General features: G+C 42.9%; 1 protein-coding gene across 1 annotated transcript in view; it reads left to right on the top strand.

Moving 5' to 3' along the window:
- DNAH11 (dynein axonemal heavy chain 11) overlaps positions 1-18,604 on the top strand; it is a 3,007,685-nt gene that overhangs the window by 1,199,028 nt on the left and 1,790,053 nt on the right. Inside the window, exons 31-32 of the mRNA XM_085631597.1 lie at positions 8,703-8,834; positions 17,871-18,031. Of these exons, the coding sequence (XP_085487723.1) occupies positions 8,703-8,834; positions 17,871-18,031 (293 nt within the window). The remainder of the gene's footprint in view (positions 1-8,702; positions 8,835-17,870; positions 18,032-18,604) is intronic.

Genomic DNA, 18,604 nt, shown 5'->3' on the forward strand with positions numbered 1-18,604 from the left:
TATCAATATGCCCACATTGGCCACTTCAGCAGTGACCGCCTTTGAAAAAGATCTGACTCCTGAGGAGCTCGCGGCTGCAATAGCCGCGCTACACACAGGGAAAGCACTGGGACCGAATGGATTGCCAGTGGAGCTATACAAAAAAGCACCAACACAGATTGTGCCCCATTTATTAAATATGTACACAGACAGTTTGGGAAAGGGGATCCTACCAAGAGATCAAAGGTTGGCCACTATAGTGGCTATCCACAAACCCCATAAACCACCGCACGAGTGTGCATCCTACAGACCGATCTCCTTGATCAACGCGGAAGCAAAGATTTTGGCAAAAGTGTTGGCAACAAGGTTGCAGGCATATCTAGCCACAATAATACACCCGGACCAATCTGGCTTTATGCCCAATCGAAACACCTCCCTGAATCTACGGCGTCTTCACGGTGTCCTTGCACGCAAACCCACTATAGGGGAGGAGGCTGTTATTCTATCGCTGGATGCCAAAATGGCATTTGATCTGGTGGAGTGGCCGTTCCTTTTTGCAGTCCTTCAGCATGTGGGATTTGGCCCCAAGTTTTGTGCCTGGATCAAATTGCTTTACACACGCCCTCTAGCCCAGGTCATAGTAAATGGCCACATATCGACCAACTTTCTGCTGGGGCGGGGAACAAGGCAGGGATGCCCCCTCTCACTGCTCCTTTTTGCATTGGTGCTGGAGCTTTTGGCGACCTGGATTCGACAGGACCAGGTTATCCATGGTCTGAAATGGGCCAGGGCATGGGAGGATCGCATATCCTTATATGCAGACGATATCCTGCTATACCTGGCATCCCCAGCGCGCTCAATCAATTGCCTCTTAGACATATGTACATCATATGGCCGAGCGTCCGGATATACTATTAACTGGGCGAAATCGCACCTCTATGTACTCCAGGGCTCCCCACCATGGCTTCCAGGGGGATGTAAGATACAGATAGCAGAGGAGGGTTTCAAATACCTGGGAATATATGTCACAACTGACAGGGCGGAATTCATCGCGGAGGATCTCACGCAGCCCCTTATGCGGCTCCGTCGTGATGTCAAGCATTGGCGCTCCCTGCCACTGACGCTGCTGGGCAGAGCGGCCCTCTTCAAAATGATGGCTCTCCCCCGACTTTTGTACGCACTACAAAACACGCCTTTTCCGGTCTCCCACTCGTATTTTACAATAATAAACGCGGAAGTCACCAGCCTATTATGGGAAGGAAAGGCACCACGAATAGCACTTCATAAATTAACAAAAGGCTGCTAGGACGGAGGCATTGCCCTCCCTAAAATAAAAGTATACTACTGGGCCTCACAGCTTGTAGTTATAAACCAGTGGCTCCACGCACCAGGAGATGATCCAGCATACCGTATGGACCGACGATTGCTGGGTGAGGGTGGAATCATGGAGGCGTTATATAACAAGAGTAAGAGACACAACCTCACGGGCCCGACGGCACACACTATACAAGTATGGCATGAGGCACAGAGGAACCTGGGATGCGAAGGAAAGATAACGCAGGCTATGCCATTATGGGACACAAAAAGGCTGGGTAGGCTGCGTAACACTAAAGGATTTAGGCAGTGGGACCTGATAGGGATCTCGCGAGTCGGGGACCTCTGGAAGAAGGGAGAGGTGCTTACATTCGATCAATTACAGACTGCTTATGACATGGCGGACACCGAACGATTCCGCTACACACAAATCCGGCACGTGCTTATGGCAGAGATCGCACCAGGCACACGGCTGGCGGAGGCCTCCCCACTGGAGGATAGACTCCTTACAGACCATCTCACCAAAAGAGCCATATCTCAGACATATCGTAAAATTATAAACAATCAGCCGGACCCCCTGGTAGCCCTTAAAGCGAAGTTGGAGAAAGAACTAGGAGACCTTGACGAGGCGGAATGGCGGGAGGGCATATCTTCCCCCAGAGAGGTAGCGATGCCATCAAAACTCAAACTGATACAGTTGAAAATACTACACCGCACATACTATACCCGAACTCTCCTTTACAAACTCAAGCAGACACTCACCATTATGTCTTCGACAATGCGGACAGGAGGGGACTCTCTTTCACACCTTATGGATGTGTCCCATAGTGGTCCAATAATGGAGGGCGGTAATGCATACACTTTCTCAGGTAACAAAAACCACGACGCTCCCAGAACCCAGGAGGTGCCTCCTTAACATATGGGAACCCACGGATCTTAACCGCTCAATGCAAACGTGGGTAACAGTAGGCATGATGGTGGCAAAACGAAATATAGCGCAGAGTTGGGGATCCAGACAGACCCCTACACTCCCCCAGTGGTGTGGAGACATGGATACCATCATATTTGCGGAAAAGGCAGTGTATGTCCACAGAGGGTGCCCCAAGAAATGGACACAGATATGGGGGAGATGGAACAGTTATCGAGGGGATATATGCGAACCCCCTAGGGAGAACTCAGATTCAGAACTCAGTGACTAAGCAGGTTGAGGAAATATATGGGGAAAGGGTGGGCAATGATGAAGTCCTGGATAGAGCACTGACTCAGAGAACCGAGATAAAGTATTCGCATATTATTGTAATGCTGTATTTGATATGGAATGAAACTGCAGGTACTTGTGGAATGATCCTCATTGTATGCAATGCCAAAGATTGTTATATATGGTATGAAAAAAACAATAAAAAGTGTCTTAAAAAAAAAAAAATCGTGATAATTTGTTGATTGTGCCCTCTATTGAAAATATGCCCAAAATTAAGTTGTATGCAGACAATATAATTTTATATCTTAAAGCTTAAGAGTCCTGCATACAGAAAGCAATGGAGCAAATCCAGAAATTTAAAAGGGCAGGTGGATATAAATCAATCCGGCAAAAACAGAGGTCCTTATGTTCAATTCAGCTCTGCCTGATCATCCCGCATCAATATATACTCGAGGACCACACCCTATTAGATACTTAGGCATTTATGTCACAAACAACTATGATGAACTCTTTTCCTTGAATTATACCACCATGTTAGGAAAAGTAAAAAAATTATTGGGAAAGTGGACCTTGCTGAATTTATCTCTGATAGGCCGAGTGTCTAATATTAAGATGTCAGTGCTCCCGCTATTTCAGTTTCTTTTTAGTAATCTTCCTATGAAAATTCCAAGTGCCTATTTCAAAGAATTAGACAGAATGATTCGGAGATTTGTATGAAACAATAAGCACCCCAGAGTCAAGTTTCCCATATTACAGTTGGATGTAGCATCCGGGGGATTAACACTGCCACATTTTCCAACTTATTATCAGGCTTCCCTGCTTAACTTACTTTCACAATTAGGATAAGAGAATTCGGTATTTGATCATTATTTTTTAATACAAATTGTGAAAGAAAGCACTATAAAACTCCCCATTTTTCTGCGATCAGCAAAACTACCTAAAAAACAGATATAAGATCATTTCAGCATTGGATTACGCTTTTTTTTAATTCAAGAAATATTCCAGCGTGTCATGCTTATACCCCCGTACAAGATTGTGTAGCTGGAGGTTTAATGATGTCGAAGGAACTCTATCAAAAGTGGCAAGAATTAGGTTTCAGCCTTCTTGGTGATTTTTATAACCATCAAACATTAATTACATGGGACTCGATAAGGTTACAGTTCGGTGATTTAACTACTGCTTTTTTTCTAAGTTATCTTCAGCTTGCGAAATTTCTCGAAAATAGCTATACTATGCTGAGTGAAACAGTGCTTCCAATAATCAAGCAAATATCAAACAAAGTCATGGGGGTTGGAGTTTGGTATCGGCTTTTACATCAGCAAGCTCATAAAGAAGAGGCAATTGGGAAGGAACTTCAGAAAATGCATACGCGACCACTCGCAATGAGAAACCTGACCTCCTCGCGTTGGGAATCTCGCCGGGAGGTTTATTTTCCATGCTCGCGATCGCCAACTTGATGTTGCTGATCGCGAACACGGAAAAAGTCTCGCCGGGATGTCATTTTGCTTGCTCGCGGTCGCCAACTTGATGTTGAGGACCGCGAGCAAGCAAAAAATGACCGCAACACTACGCTACGCGTGTTTGCACTGTGCTACGTGCAATTCGCGTAGTGCGAAGTAGCGCGAACTTCGCAAACTACGCGAGCGTAGCGTAGTGCTTTGCCCAGGCTTAGTCTTGAGGGCCATTTGTAATTCCGGAAGTGAGGTGATTGTCCGGAGGTGCATGGGAAGCTGTTCCAGGTCTTTGCTGTGATGTGGGAGAAGGAGCGTCCTCCACTTCTGCTTCAGTGGATGCGGGGAGTACAGTCAAGTGAAAGGGAGACAGAGCATAGTCGTCTTGATGGTTTGTTGAAGTTCAGGCGGTGGTTAATATAGGCAGGTCCTTGTTTTCTGTAGAGCCTTGTGTGTGTGTGGGTCAGAAGCTTGAATTGGCATCTCTTCTGTACGGGGGGCCAGGGGAGTTTCCTGAGGTGGGGTGTGATGCGGTTACATTGGTGAAGGTCAAGGATGAGTCTGGCTGTGGCGTTATGTATGGTCTGAAGTCTCTGTAGAAGGTGTTCAACGATTTCTACGTAGAGGGCATTGCTGTAGACCAGATGGCTGGTGATGAGGGCTTGTGTGACGGTGCATCTCTTGTGTAGGGGTATCCACTTGAAGATATTATGTAGCATGTGCAGAGTGAGGAAGCAGGTGGAGGAGATGCAGTTGATCTGTGATTTCATGGTGAACTTGTTGTCAATGATGATTCAGAAGTTTTTGGTGTGGTTGGAGGGGGTGGGTGCGGTTCCTAGGTCTGATGGCCACCAGAAGTTGTTCCAGGTGTTGATGCTATTGCCAAAGATCAGTACTTCCATCTTGTCTTTGTTCAGCTGCAGATAGTTGTTCTTCATCTCGTCGGTGACATTTGTCATGAATCTGTGGAAGCTGGTTCTGGTAGTGGTGCTGTTGTCGGTGAGCGAGAGAATGAGTTGGGTGTCGCCTGCATAGGAAATTCTGTTGTGACTGGAGCTACAATGGAGCTCCTGGCTTGTTCATCTAAAGCAGGGATGGGAAAGTTCCTTAAACAATTAAAAAGCCTCTACAACGACTAAAATGACGGATGTTGCCTGTGTGCACCTTAACAAACACTGCCATGAGAGGCAGAAATGCCAAGACGTGGTAGGAGGGGTATTTAATCCCCTTTGCTTTTCTTTCTATGTGGAATTGACATGTGGGGAGCAGGTAGCACCAAGCATTAGACTGAATGAGTATTAAGAGTGGTTGGCTCAATTCTGCGTCTCCAGCTCCCTGACAGTGGCGGAAACAGTGGAAAGAAATGTGAAGCTAAAGAGACTGTAAATATCTTATTGGGAAACAAACTATTTTCATCTATTACTGCACTTAATAGCTGTAGTTGCTGCTGGCGTTAACGGCACTTGTCCAGAGGGAAGTAAAGAAGGACCTCCTTTTTCTTCAGATATGAAACCAAACACATGGGTAATTCCCCTCTTAGAACAAGATTCATATGGACTCCGAAAAACTAATAGGCTCATCTGCCAGTGGGTAAGCGAGTTCTATGGTGGTGACCATGAAAAAAATATCAAAAGGTATTTTGATTCACCATGCAGAGACATCCAGTCAGAAAAGTTCTCCAAATGCCAGGGCGGCCGTAGATCATCAAACCTTATCACCTCTAGCATTGGATGACCCACACCAGATTTACAGAGAAAGGGGGCTGGGGATGGGCTTTAGGTTTGGTGTGAAAAGCAGCCCAGAGTAATTCACTTAAGTCAGGCATATCCCCTTTTTACTAAGCACTCTGATTCCCCATCCATGAATAAAGACAAAGTTAAAGACATAATCAGGGAACTTGGTGCTGCTCAAGCCCCTACTGCAACCATTGCAGCTTCACTTGCAAGCCCTGGCATGTCATGGAACTTGGTACTCTTACAGAAGACAGGACATATGCCTACCCAGGCGGCCCTGACTTGCTCTGACAGCTCAATGCCATGCTTAGAATTAAGGGATTTATTCTTTCCTTGGATCCACGCAATTTCAAAAGAAGGCTGTCAAAGAGGAGTCCTCTGCTCCCCAATTTTCCATCCAACGTTTGGCAATAATTTTACAAGAGAACTCAAAACTTCGCAACAGCAGAAGTGGGCAAATTTTAAAAAACATATTGAACTAAACCTTTGCTTATTACTGATTGGCACGAGGAAGTAGAGTGGATAATATCCGATCTTGAAGATCAACAGGGACAGCTTCAGAAAAATACAGAACGCTTCAAAAAGGAGATTAATGCCTTAAAGGAAAAGCAAGAAGAGATGGAAAATCACTCACTCCTCTCCAATCTGCAGAGAGGAGTGGCGGAAGATGCTGGAGTAACTAAGGGAGCTGTGCCGCTGATTGAGAAATTGCTTCAAAAATACATTTTGCTTGATTCTACAACATATCTCACAATTATGAGAGCACATTGTTTCCCTGGCCAGATTCCAAACACCCAGTCAAAGTATTCACATACAGTCTTGGTGAACTTTTCATATTTCTGCATAAAAGAACAGATTTTACGCAAAGCCAGGCAACAGAAGTTGTTTGCTACACCAGAAGAGCTTTCTTTTTTTGGTTTTCATGTAATGGCAGCAGCTAAGAGATGCCGAGACTTTAGAAGTTTGCTAGATCTATTTAAGTCATTAGGCATACAGGGTTAACTTGTACAGCAGTCCAAGATGACAGTTTTGTCTAAGGGCAGGTTGGATCTTCACTTCAGTGGAGCAAGAACAAGCATTTTTTAAATCAATTAAGAGTGTAGGGAACTTGGAGCCGAGCTGGGCGGACCGCTAGCACACTGAGGGCGGGAGATCATGGGTTGGGCACAACAGAACCCTGGCAGAAGCTGTGGTGCCGCAGACCCTCCACCAGCATAAAGCCTTTTACTTCCTTTCCAACAGCTCATGTGCAGACAAAAACAGACTTTTACATGAAAGGTGACTGGCTTTGGGAAGGTGAGATAGTGGACAGTAGGAAGGGTGCTGGTGCTGCGTAACGTGGTAGCAGGCAGGCACTCCTGAAACACAGCAGGGTTGGTTCAGATTTGCCTGACAACAGAGAGGGTTGTGAACATTTCCCACATTTATGGATGGCATAACCACACCATATGGCCTGTCAAGGCCCTGTTTTGCTCCTGACTTTCCTGGGAGCTGTGCATCACAGTGCAAGTCTGATGACAAGAGTTAGTGTCTGTGTGGCTGATCATCTCTCTCCCTGGCCCCGCTCCTGCTACACCTGTACCCACAGACCCGCCCTTCCTCTAGTGACATCACCAGACACCACCATGGATTGTGGAATGAGGCGCATTCTTTGCGTCACTGGCGAGAAGGCAAGCCCTGCACCTGCCATCTCAGGGTGTTGGATTCGGTGCATGCTATCATCTGCATGAGGTTTGCCACATGTACACTGGCGGTCTTGTTATAATCAAGCAAAGTGACTCTGACATATTATCTATTTGGTGGGACTGTAAGACCTGAGTCATGGTGGGTGATGGGCGTGGCTGTCCTGCAAGTTGGATCTTTAGTGTTCAAAGGTTTCTCAGAATCTGGAGAGAGTGGCATAGCCTGTGTAGGATTTGATAATATGATTTAACATTCTGGGCAGCTTTGTTTAATATAAGACCGATTGTTGTTAATTCTTCCCATCGTTCGTAACACCTATCATTAAGTATATGTGCATCCTTGTATATAACCTCATCACATCACCAGTGGCACGTGAAATAACAGTAGATGTTATAGCGCCCAGGATAATGTGCTGCATGGCTAAACACTTATAAGGTCCCAAAGGCAAGACCTATTGCCTATGCCAATGCTAGTTTCTGTTTCCACAGTTACCCATCAGCTTTTAAGTTTATTATCCGATCTTTCTATTCAACCTCTGATAGTGTCACTCTTCTCTTCCTCTGTCCCTCTACTTACCTTCTCCATTCTTCAACCAAGTTTTTGTTTGAAATGATTTTCAGTTAATTTAATTAAACATGCCTTGTGATTTGAAAAATGCAATTTTGACTACAGTACTAGTCTTTTCCTTTCCAGGTTGCCCAATGATAACACTGTTACGACATATAGTGAATTCTGGCCAAGGCTTCATTGGCCACATCACTAGTGGGCATTGATTTCAGTAGCAAAAACAGCATCAGATTTTACTTATTCCTAGGTCTCTCCAAAAGATTGACTGGTGCCCTCAACCCTTCTCAATGAGAAAATAAATGGTTCTATGCTTCCCTATACCACTGTCTTCCAGCATTCACCTTTAGCAAAAAGTGTCTGACCTCCTACTGTGCTGCTCTATACACCTTCCTCCACTCTCACCCTGTCAGTGAGAAATACTTGGCCTCCTGCCACTTTAACACTATCCCAATGCCTCTCTTTACCACCAGCCACTCTTTTCTGTACCCATTCATATCTAAAATAAACTGTTTTCCTAACTCATTCCTTCTTCCTACATGCACTGATTGAACATAAGGCTCCTGCTAACATTCACACCCACATATGCATGTATATGCCATTATTTGATTCAGGTATGTTGTTGTTGCTGTGGTCATTTTGACAGGAGGGTAATTGCCTACTATTTTCTTGTTCCGGAATCAAAGTTCATAATTAACTTTTATCTCCGTGTCTCCAGTGAGAGTTCATTTAAAATGGAAATTTAAACACTAACTTTTGCTATGTTTTCCTTTATTTCAGATAACTCAGCTCAATGCGCTAATTGCCATGTTGCTGGGTGAGCTCACACCAGGTGACAGGCAAAAAATCATGACAATTTGCACCATTGATGTTCATGCCAGAGATGTGGTGGCAAAGCTTGTTACCCAAAAGGTATATTTTTTAAATTGCCACACATACAAAAAGCCAGCAGATCTATTGTTTATTTGGCCCTGTCTTCATTCTTGGATTTTGTTTTTGTGTAAAATAACAGGCCTATTTAGCAGATAGGCATTTCATTTTTGTATTTTATCCATGAGAGAAAAATGTCTGACACTTAATCTTTTTTGGGTCTATGTAATTGGGTATAGTTTTAAAGAATATGTTACTGTGGGTATCTATGACAACCAACATGTACTCCATCACAGTGGTCAATTAAGGTGTTTTTTTTGGTTGAGGGATTTTCAGCAATCAGAAAAGGAACATGACTATATAAGATATATACGTGGTATGAAAGAGAAAGAAACAAAGTACAGTTATTGAATCAAGGGCTAAGTAATTAGCACACTATAGCAATGGCTCTCAGTGCCGGTAATTGAGTTCAGGCCTTTATTAACCTTTACAACAGTTCTCAATGCGGTGCTCCCTTCACCAGTCAGCCGTCAACTACTGGTGAACAGAAAGCCACGATGGATCACCACTCATGCAGGATTCTTGTGTGTTCTCACATCCCTATATTTAAAGATACAGCTACTAAAGCAGTAATTCTAATTGTAACACATCCCCCTTTGTTAGACATATAAGATACACCTATAAATATAAGACGTAACTGTAACTACTATGATAAATGCATTGACACCTTTCCCTCGTAGATCACAAGTTAACCCTGACTTGCACAAAATAGGTATTAACGAATATCCACATGCCCAGTTGCGTGTATATAATACTAAAAGCATTCATAGAATAAACACATCACTTTGGGTACACTAATGTCATCATTTTATGAAATCTTGGCAATAACCAGGTGGCCTCTTGAGTCTGGGTACTCTGCTCACCACCCTGCTATTACTGGCATTAGTACAACTTTGATTTCCATTTTCTCTATCCATTCTGGAACCATGTTGTCTTACACCTCTCTGCATCCCATTAACTACTTCCTCATCTCTCATAAATATATAACCACTACATCCTTCATTCTAGTCTCACTCATTGAACCCTCTGGTCCTCCATACTTTGCTACCCTTCTCAAATAGCATCGCTCCCCATTCTTCTACACAACATGCCACATATGTACCTCTTTCACTTCATAGGGTCCTCTAAATTTAGACAACCCTTTCTTGAATCATCAAGATTTTATCTTGACAAAATCCCCTATTTGAACCCTAGATCCACACTTGTCTGAGGTGTCCTCTTTGTTTTACTGATCACTTTCCCCACCTGACAAATTCCTTATCCATGAGGGATTGAGTTTGGAAATGAGTTTCCTGCCTCTCATCATCCTGAAAGGAACCTTCCCTGGCATTGAATTCTCTGTGGTGGGATAAGCCCGAACAAGATCATGTAAATGTAATTTAAATCCATATTTGTAAAGCGCGAACTACTCACCCTTATGGGTCTCAAGGCGCTGGGGGCTGTCGTGGAAATTAAGTGAGCTATTGCCTAGAGTCACATGGTGCTGAACTGAGCTGCTGCTGGGGATCAAACCGTGAACCCTGTGCTCCGAAGTCATCTGCCCTGGCCGCTGCACCACACCTCTCCACATGAATCATGCACTCCACTCCACTCCACATCCATTATCAGTGATCAACACTGTTGCAAAACCCTCTTCAAAAAACACCTCATGTAAGTCCCTTCTCATTGTGATGTCAGTCAAAACGTGACCACCAACTACCTTGAATAGACATACACCATTACCATGGCAAATCTTTTGCCTCCATTGACATTAGACATTGGACCTATAAAGTCCATACATACACTATGCCAAGTTTTACCAAGATCATGAATACTACCAAGATTTGATTGTATGCCAGTCTTCAATCGTGTCCCACTGTCTGTGCACTCAGCACATCTTTCCAACCATTCCAATATGTCACTATCCATAGCAGGCCGCCAAAACTCCATTCTAAGCCTTTTCTTAGTGACTGACTACCCCAAATGTCCTCTGTGAGCTATTTCTAATCATCTTTTCTGTAACTCTGTGGGTGGTACAATTTGATCTGCTCTAATTACAACTTTAACTTCCACTTCAGACAATTCATCCAAAATCTTCCCAAAAAACCTTAATGCAAAAGGAAACAAGCTATCGTTTTCTCTACAAACCCATGCATCTGTGTTAATACTGCACCTAAGCCTGTAGCTATTGTATCAATGGTGACAATGGTTTTTCTTTTAGTATAGAATGGAACTAAAATTCTAGCATTACACACCTGATCTTTAATGTGTTGGAAACACTTCTGTTGCTGCTTGTTCCACTGAAGACGTGCACCTTTCCCCATTTAACTTTTTAGGTTCTCAGTCTTACTTGCAAAAAAGAAAGGAGCAAAGCTTTGGGTACAGTGGCAGACTTTATGGTATATAATAGATCCCTTTTTGGTTTCACACCATCCGCTGATAGCATGTGTTGTCAAACTAGACTCAGAAAACTAAAACCATCTTCAATGTTACATTGTGACTTTCTATGCTATCTCCAAAGACCAAAATGTCATCCTGAAAATAGATGACATTGTTCAAACCCTTAAACACTTCACTCATCCTCTGGAAGACACTTGTCACTGACGACAATCCAAATGGCATCCTTTTAAATTGATATGTGCCTTCCATGGTGATGAATGCAGTTAAATGTTTGGACTTAATGTGGCGATGTATCTGATGGTGTGCATGTTTTAGGTTTAACTTTGAGAAATATTCCCCCCTTTTAACAACAACACCAGTTCAGTGATTTTAGGAAATGGAAAATTGTCACAATACTCTGACTTAAACTCCTCAGTTCAACACATGACCTCAACTTCCGTTACTTTTTTCAGTCATAACTATAGGAGAGATCCATTGTGAGGTCTCTGTTGATTCAATCACTCCACTTTCAAGCATGTCACTCAACAGCTCTTTAACCTCCTCTCTCACAAGAAGGGATAGCCTTCTAATCTTATGCTGTAAGGGTACTGCTCCTTGTTTCAACTTAATCTCATGAACATACCCCTTCAACTCACCCATCTCATCCCTGAAATCATGTTTTGCTCCTGATAAAATTCCCTCTGGCATTACAGCTTCTAACGCCATCACCTGAGTGGGTGCACGAAGATTAATGATACTGTGTTGGTCATGCTGATGAAACCACCTCAAAATGGGGGCCAGATTCTGCTGCATGCAGTTTACCCTTGACTTGTCTGTCTTTGAAGGTGATAATTGTTAACGGTGTGCAATGACCCTGAGTCGGTCATTATCTCCACCATTCTACCCTTGATACTAAAATTGTGCTTTCAGTCTACTTAATCTGTCTGCCAGCGCCTGACATTCGCTATGCATAGTACCCTATCTAATGCCATTCCATAAACATCTGAGGTATTTTCCATTATTGTGGCTACTTTCACTCTGCCTCCGTATTTGTTTTTACACATCCTGGCAAAAGTGCCGTTTTTGTACTCATCTCTTATATTTTTTCCCTATAGCATAGCGGTACTTGGCGTCTGATGTGTGATAACTGCTACCACACCTACTGCGACTTTTGTATGTAGTCTTGCTAAAATTACCTGCTCATGCATTTTCTGTTTGCCCCCCTCAATACTGACACTGTTGAAGCAACTTCTCCTTCAACAGATGTAACATCACCTCCTTTTTTCCATGCTTTTTTACCATTTCTCGCATGCAATATTCCGATTCCTCCACCAACTTCACTATTTCTATGGCATCCTTTAAAGAGGGCTCTTTTGCTGCCCACAATCTTTCCTGCATTTTTTACCTAATTCTGCACTGAACTATGAGTTGATCTCTAATCATATGTTAAAGCACTACATTTGTACTGGATAGATAGCTCCCTTAACCATGTATCAAACTCCTCTATGGACTAATCTACCCACTGTGGTTGAGTATAGAATTTGTATCTTCTCATAACTACATTTGAACTTTTGGCAAATCTCATTTCCAACCTCTTCTGTGCCACTTAATAAGCATCCTCAAATTGATGCACCCCCATTATCAAGTGACTCAGGTAAATATTTAGGCACATGCTTCCCTTCTTTTCCCAATGTACTTAACAATATGGCTTTCTTCCTGCTGGAGCTCAAGTCCTGTTCATCTAGAGCTTCCAAGTAGTTGTCAGAAATATCTATCCACTCCTCCCACTCCACAGTTGGAAACCCGGGTTGTGCTAAAAACTGTGGAGTTGGTGTTATTGCTGACACTTCCATGACAGCAGTTTTCCCCCTAAATGGTTTACCCCAAACCCCTATACCACAGCCAACTCTGGAGACTATGTAAAATTTTCCTTAATAAAAATGTGAAACAGAAGCATGGACACTGAGAATATAGAAACCAAAGGTGATAACACTTATTTCACCATGTTGTCCATCATTTTCCCCATGGGTGTCTGAAGAAATTTGAAAAGACTCCACTCAATGATGTGTTGCAGGTCACGTTGCCTTTACACTTGTATCCAACCCTGTTTACTGGTGCCATGCTGTTTTCCTTGTTTCCTTTCCAAAACAAACTTCTCTGTACACTAGTTTCGCTGTGTAGACCACTGCCACTTCAAAGTCGGGTCAAGGAGCACTTGTTTGTCAAGGTGTTTGTCTGCTCTGTGACAACAGAACGCTTGACTACCGTGCTTTGCTATGATGAGCCAGTGCTTCTTGGCTTTTTGGGCCCCTACAAGCCACATCTGCAGAAGGAAAGACACAGGAGTTCAGTTTACACATTGGCAGCAGGAGTTCATAGATTCCTAGATTAAAGATATAATTTCCCTCTAAATATAGAGCATGAATTAGGCTGCCTACCCCTGTCTCATGTTTGTGCTAGTCTTACATCCCAAATCATATTCTCTTCTGTCAAAGGGATGTAAAATCTTTCAAAGCTGGCCATTCCATTGGGAATTAAGAAGTAACGTAGGTAACATCTCCAGTTTCTTATACCTATTGGGAGGCTGCCTCCCTCTCCTTAACAAGGCACCCCTGCATGGAGGTCTGACAATTCTTTGGAAAATTGCTTAGTAGTATGTATACCACCAACTTGATCTCTACCATTTGGATAACTCTGAGGATGGTTATCCACATCAAACAAAAGTGTACTATATTGACCTGCTACCTGGGAGGCATCCAAGAAGATGCTGGTGATATCTATTTTTCTCACAACTGTATTTATTACATTGTGTAAAAATGTTGCTGTAAATGTATTAATTTACTGAGCAGAAATGCTCACTTTCTGCTATTCTGCTATTGATGTATAAAAATATTCTGCTATTAGATGTTGTTGGGAGGTGGTTTTGTCTACATTCTTGTGCTAATATCTACCTTTGCATTTCTTAATGACTTATTTAGAGTTTAGTCTTAAGTGAAATTTCTAGCACTTTTTGCAGGAAATTCATTAATGCAGTATAATTCACTACATTAATTTCCTCCACAAAACCATCTCTATCATAGATGAAATTCACCCAGTGGATTCTACTCTGAAGTCAAAGTTTTTTACTAAAATGGAAAGTTTTCTGTTACTCCAGCACTCTAAACCAGACCCTTAGTGGATTATTTAGAATTTGAGAAACATGGTACATTCACCAAAAATTGTCCGATGCCTCATCCACTGTAATTAGAATGTGTACCATCTATACACTCTAACTAGGGTGCGTCATCAGCAGTTTTTACTATATCTTCCTTATCTGTCAAACAGTAAATCACCCCCTTACTCTACTTCTGGCCGTTGAACTGGAAACTACCCCGATTTACTGTGGGTTCCTAATGTCAAATTGCGTATCATCTGTTTGGTGCTACAAATGTTGTTAAGGAAACAAAAGTGCTCTCTATAACTACCCCTATGAATTAAAGGCTACATTACTCTGATGAAGCATATGGAGGTCTGCAATCAAAATCCATTAAGACGCTTAACTGGTATATTAACAGACTGCATGTGGTTCTGAGTATTTGGTACGGAGACCACATTAATCTCAGCTTGCTGAAGCACCCTAGATCTCAATTGGAAATATATATATATGTATATCTATATATAGAGAGAGTGAGAGTGAGAGTGAGATTTATATCGAGATAGATAGATTTTTCTATTTTATTTTTTTACACATTAGGCTCTTTAGACCGATCTTAGGCCCTTGAAAATGCATAGATCTTAACGTTTGAGTATGCATTGAGCTAACCTAGATACCCTGCAAAGTTAGTTTCAATTATGATCTGGGTCTATCACTTCCCTATCTCTTCTTCAGATCTATTACTCTTCAGTATCCCTGTTAGACCTGGCATCTTTTGTCGTGTTTCCGCTGCCTTTTTGCTTTCTGACCTCCCGGTTTTGACTCTGTTTTTGCTGGTTTAGTGTCTCTGAACACTTTCTCACTGCTGTTCAGTGTTTAAGTGCAAGTGCTTGATTGTAAATTGTATTTTGGATTGGTGTTTCCATGATTGCCATATTTGATTTACTGGTAAGCCCCAAGTAAAGAGCACTGAGAGTGTCAGGGCCTGTTAATCAAATGCTGCATTGATTGTGCCACCCACATGAGCAGCTTTTCAAATGGTTCTCAGGCCTGCCACTGCAGTGTCTGCACGCAGTTGTTACTGCCATATCAACTTTGCAAGTGCACCCACTTGCCAAGCCTAACCTTCCCTTTTATTACATGTGAGTCACCCCAAAGGTAGGCCCAAGGTACCCTTAGAGGCAGGGTGCAGTGTATTTGAAAGGTATGACATGTACGTGTGTGTGTGATATGTCCTGATAGTGAACTACAGTATATCTCATTTTTCACTATTGAAAAGCTCTCTGTCCCATAGGATAGAATGAGGAATACACTGTAAACATTTTACAAGTATACCTTCCCATTGGGACAATATAGAGAAAAGGAGTTTAGTATGCCTGAAATCAGAATGTAGAAATGCATCTTTTAGAAATAAGGTATTCTCTTGCTTAGCCATCCTGTGTCCCACTGCTGAGTTGTGGATTGACTCTCTGGCTTTGGAGTAACAGGGGCTAGGGATGTGCATTCTCTTCAAACAGCCACTGGGGCAGTCAAGGTGTGTCCTGCTTTCCTGGATGAGTGAGGGCTGGCCTGAATAGACCTGGGCCACATTTAGAGTAGTGGGAGGAGATTTCCTTGTACCTGAATGGGCCTGGTCTGCCTTGGATAATGCTGTCTCCACCTCCTGCTGGGAAAAGGGCCAGAGAGGACCAAACTGGTTGGGACTGAGCACAGACACTCTCTATCCAAGAGAACAAAGAGAAACGGAGTATAAATATTGGGACCCAGACCCTAGAACATTAGAACTCACTTGGATAATGGAACCTGCCAAGAAGAGCTGAAAGAACTGCCAGTAGGAGTACTGCCCCTTTGCTGTGTTGTTGCTTTTCTGGGTTGGCCTGCAGTTGCTGCTTCTGCCTTAGGCAGTGAAAAGACAGGACTGAACTTTCTTCACTTGTTTCTGAGTATCTCCAAGGGCTTGAAATAGAGCTTACCTCCTGTTCACGAAATCTCAGGGACAGCAAAGACTTCACTTACCTCTCGGTATCGCCTCTTGAACCGTGCATTTCAGTTGCTACAGAAGGGGAAAGCAGCGAAACCATCACCATCACCGGCTCCATGTTCTGAAGGCACAGCAGAAGGCACCACCGCACTTCGCACCGCAACCCTGGTCTCACTGACGATGATGCCATGAGCCGCTGCTTGAACCGCTACCTGTGGGCACCGCACTCCGCACCACCTCGCTTCACTCTGCTGCTCAGGTCTCACCGATGACATCGCTGGATGCTGACCTTCATCGAGCCGCTGCCTGCAAAGTGACTTGATGGCACCACACGCTGCACCGCTATGCTTCACATCACAACCACAATGGTTGCCACAACCAGCCCACATTAACACGGTCGACTGGAATGAAAGGTTCTGTTTAGGAGTCTGCTGACACTAACGCCAGTCCGCACCGACGCGGTCGGCCAAAACTGTTGGAATCTGTTTTCAGCACCACAGTAGCACAGGACGGAGCTGCAAAGTGCATATTTTTGATTACTGTATGTTGGTTTTTATCATTTTGGCCTTGTTTGCACAGATAAATATTGGTTATTTTTTCAAAAACTGGTGTGGTGTCCATTTTTAGTTGTTTCACTGCATTACTGTAGGTTATGTGCAAATGCTTTAAGCACTGCTTCGGAGATAAGCCTGACTGCTCATGCCAAGCTACCAAGGGGGTGAGCAGGTGTTATTTCAGTAGTGTATCCCCCTTTTCCTGACTAGAAGGAAGGGCCCCTATTTGGACAAAGGTGCAAACCATTGTCAACTAGAAACCACCATTTCTAACAATCTCTATCAGAACCAGCTAGAAGCAATTGTCCTAAATACCAACCTTTTTACAAAACCAAGTGCAATATTTACCTACCTTTCATTACACTACAGTAAGTAGCTTTAAAGTAGGTTCATCACAACATAAATAATTGTAAAACTGAAGACTACTGTTGGGCATGGTGTATGGAGCCAGGTAGTCAACACAAACACTCATTGACCATTGTTTTGATGTGTCTTGATTAAAGGTTAATTGTGAATGGACAAAGATAGCAGTGAGCATGGATCTGCTGAACTTGCATGTAGCATTCAGACAGCTGCATCTCCATACAGCTTTTAGGCAGCTTGTGGTGGTTACCGCAGCCTAGGCCTGTATTGAACAAGCTGTCATTATCACTGCATGCTATAAATGCTATTGGTGTGTAGTGACAGTGGAAACTGAATGTTGTGATAACTCACATACATGAGAATGTGGGAGGAACGACAGGTGTGTTTCTAAGAGGGGAAACTGTGCAATATTGAAATAATTGGAAAGTGTGAAACTTTGTAATTTTATGAAAGGACAAGATGAAATGGTACACTAAGATATGGGGAAAATGATGCAGTTTAGAGAGCATTATGAATATTTATATTTAAAGGTGCTTATTTTATTCAGAACTATACAGTCAAAAAATGAATGCAATTGCGCAAAATGAATAGTATTTCGCCAAATGATGTGTTTTCAATTTGTGTTTAAGGTAACAAGTTCACAGGCATTTGCATGGCTCTCACAATTGCGCCATCGATTTGATGACAATTTAAAGCATTGTTTTGCCAACATCTGCGATGCTCAGTTCCAATACTCATATGAATATCTGGGAAACACCCCTCGCCTTGTTATCACCCCACTCACTGACAGGTAAGATAGATTTACACAATGTTTGTGGCAATTAACAATAAAATATGTCTTCACACTACTCATAAGGAAAGTGGTAGCCATGGGCATTTGCTCAATCTTTTTCATGAACTGTGTCTAGATATATATTTCAACCACTAACGACTTAAAGAACGCTGTCCTTTTTTTTTAAGCAGTGAAAGACCCGTACTAACTGGACAACAATACTGTCAGCACAACGCCTTTGCTTTGTAGAATGCCAATAATTATAAAATTATTGGTATTCTTTGTAAAATTATGTAGTATATATATATATATATATATATATATATACCAACAACCAGTGGCGGCTGGTGGATTTTTAAAGTGGTGAGGCGAAAAATGATATCCTAGTACAGCGAGCGAAGCGATCGAGCCCGAACTGAAAAAGGAGGGTGCGGGGGGGGGGGGGGAGGGGGAACGGTGGCTTTTACACCACATATTAACTGTGCTTTTAAAAAAATCCGTAATGCCTCTAATACCCTTGGGCCAAGGTTGCGCTATACAAAACTGCAAAAAAAGAAGCTATATTATACCTTATAGTTGGCATTTTCCATT

Source organism: Triturus cristatus, chromosome 10 (assembly GCF_964204655.1).
Source record: "Triturus cristatus chromosome 10, aTriCri1.1, whole genome shotgun sequence".
NCBI classification, from domain to species: Eukaryota; Metazoa; Chordata; class Amphibia; order Caudata; family Salamandridae; genus Triturus; species Triturus cristatus.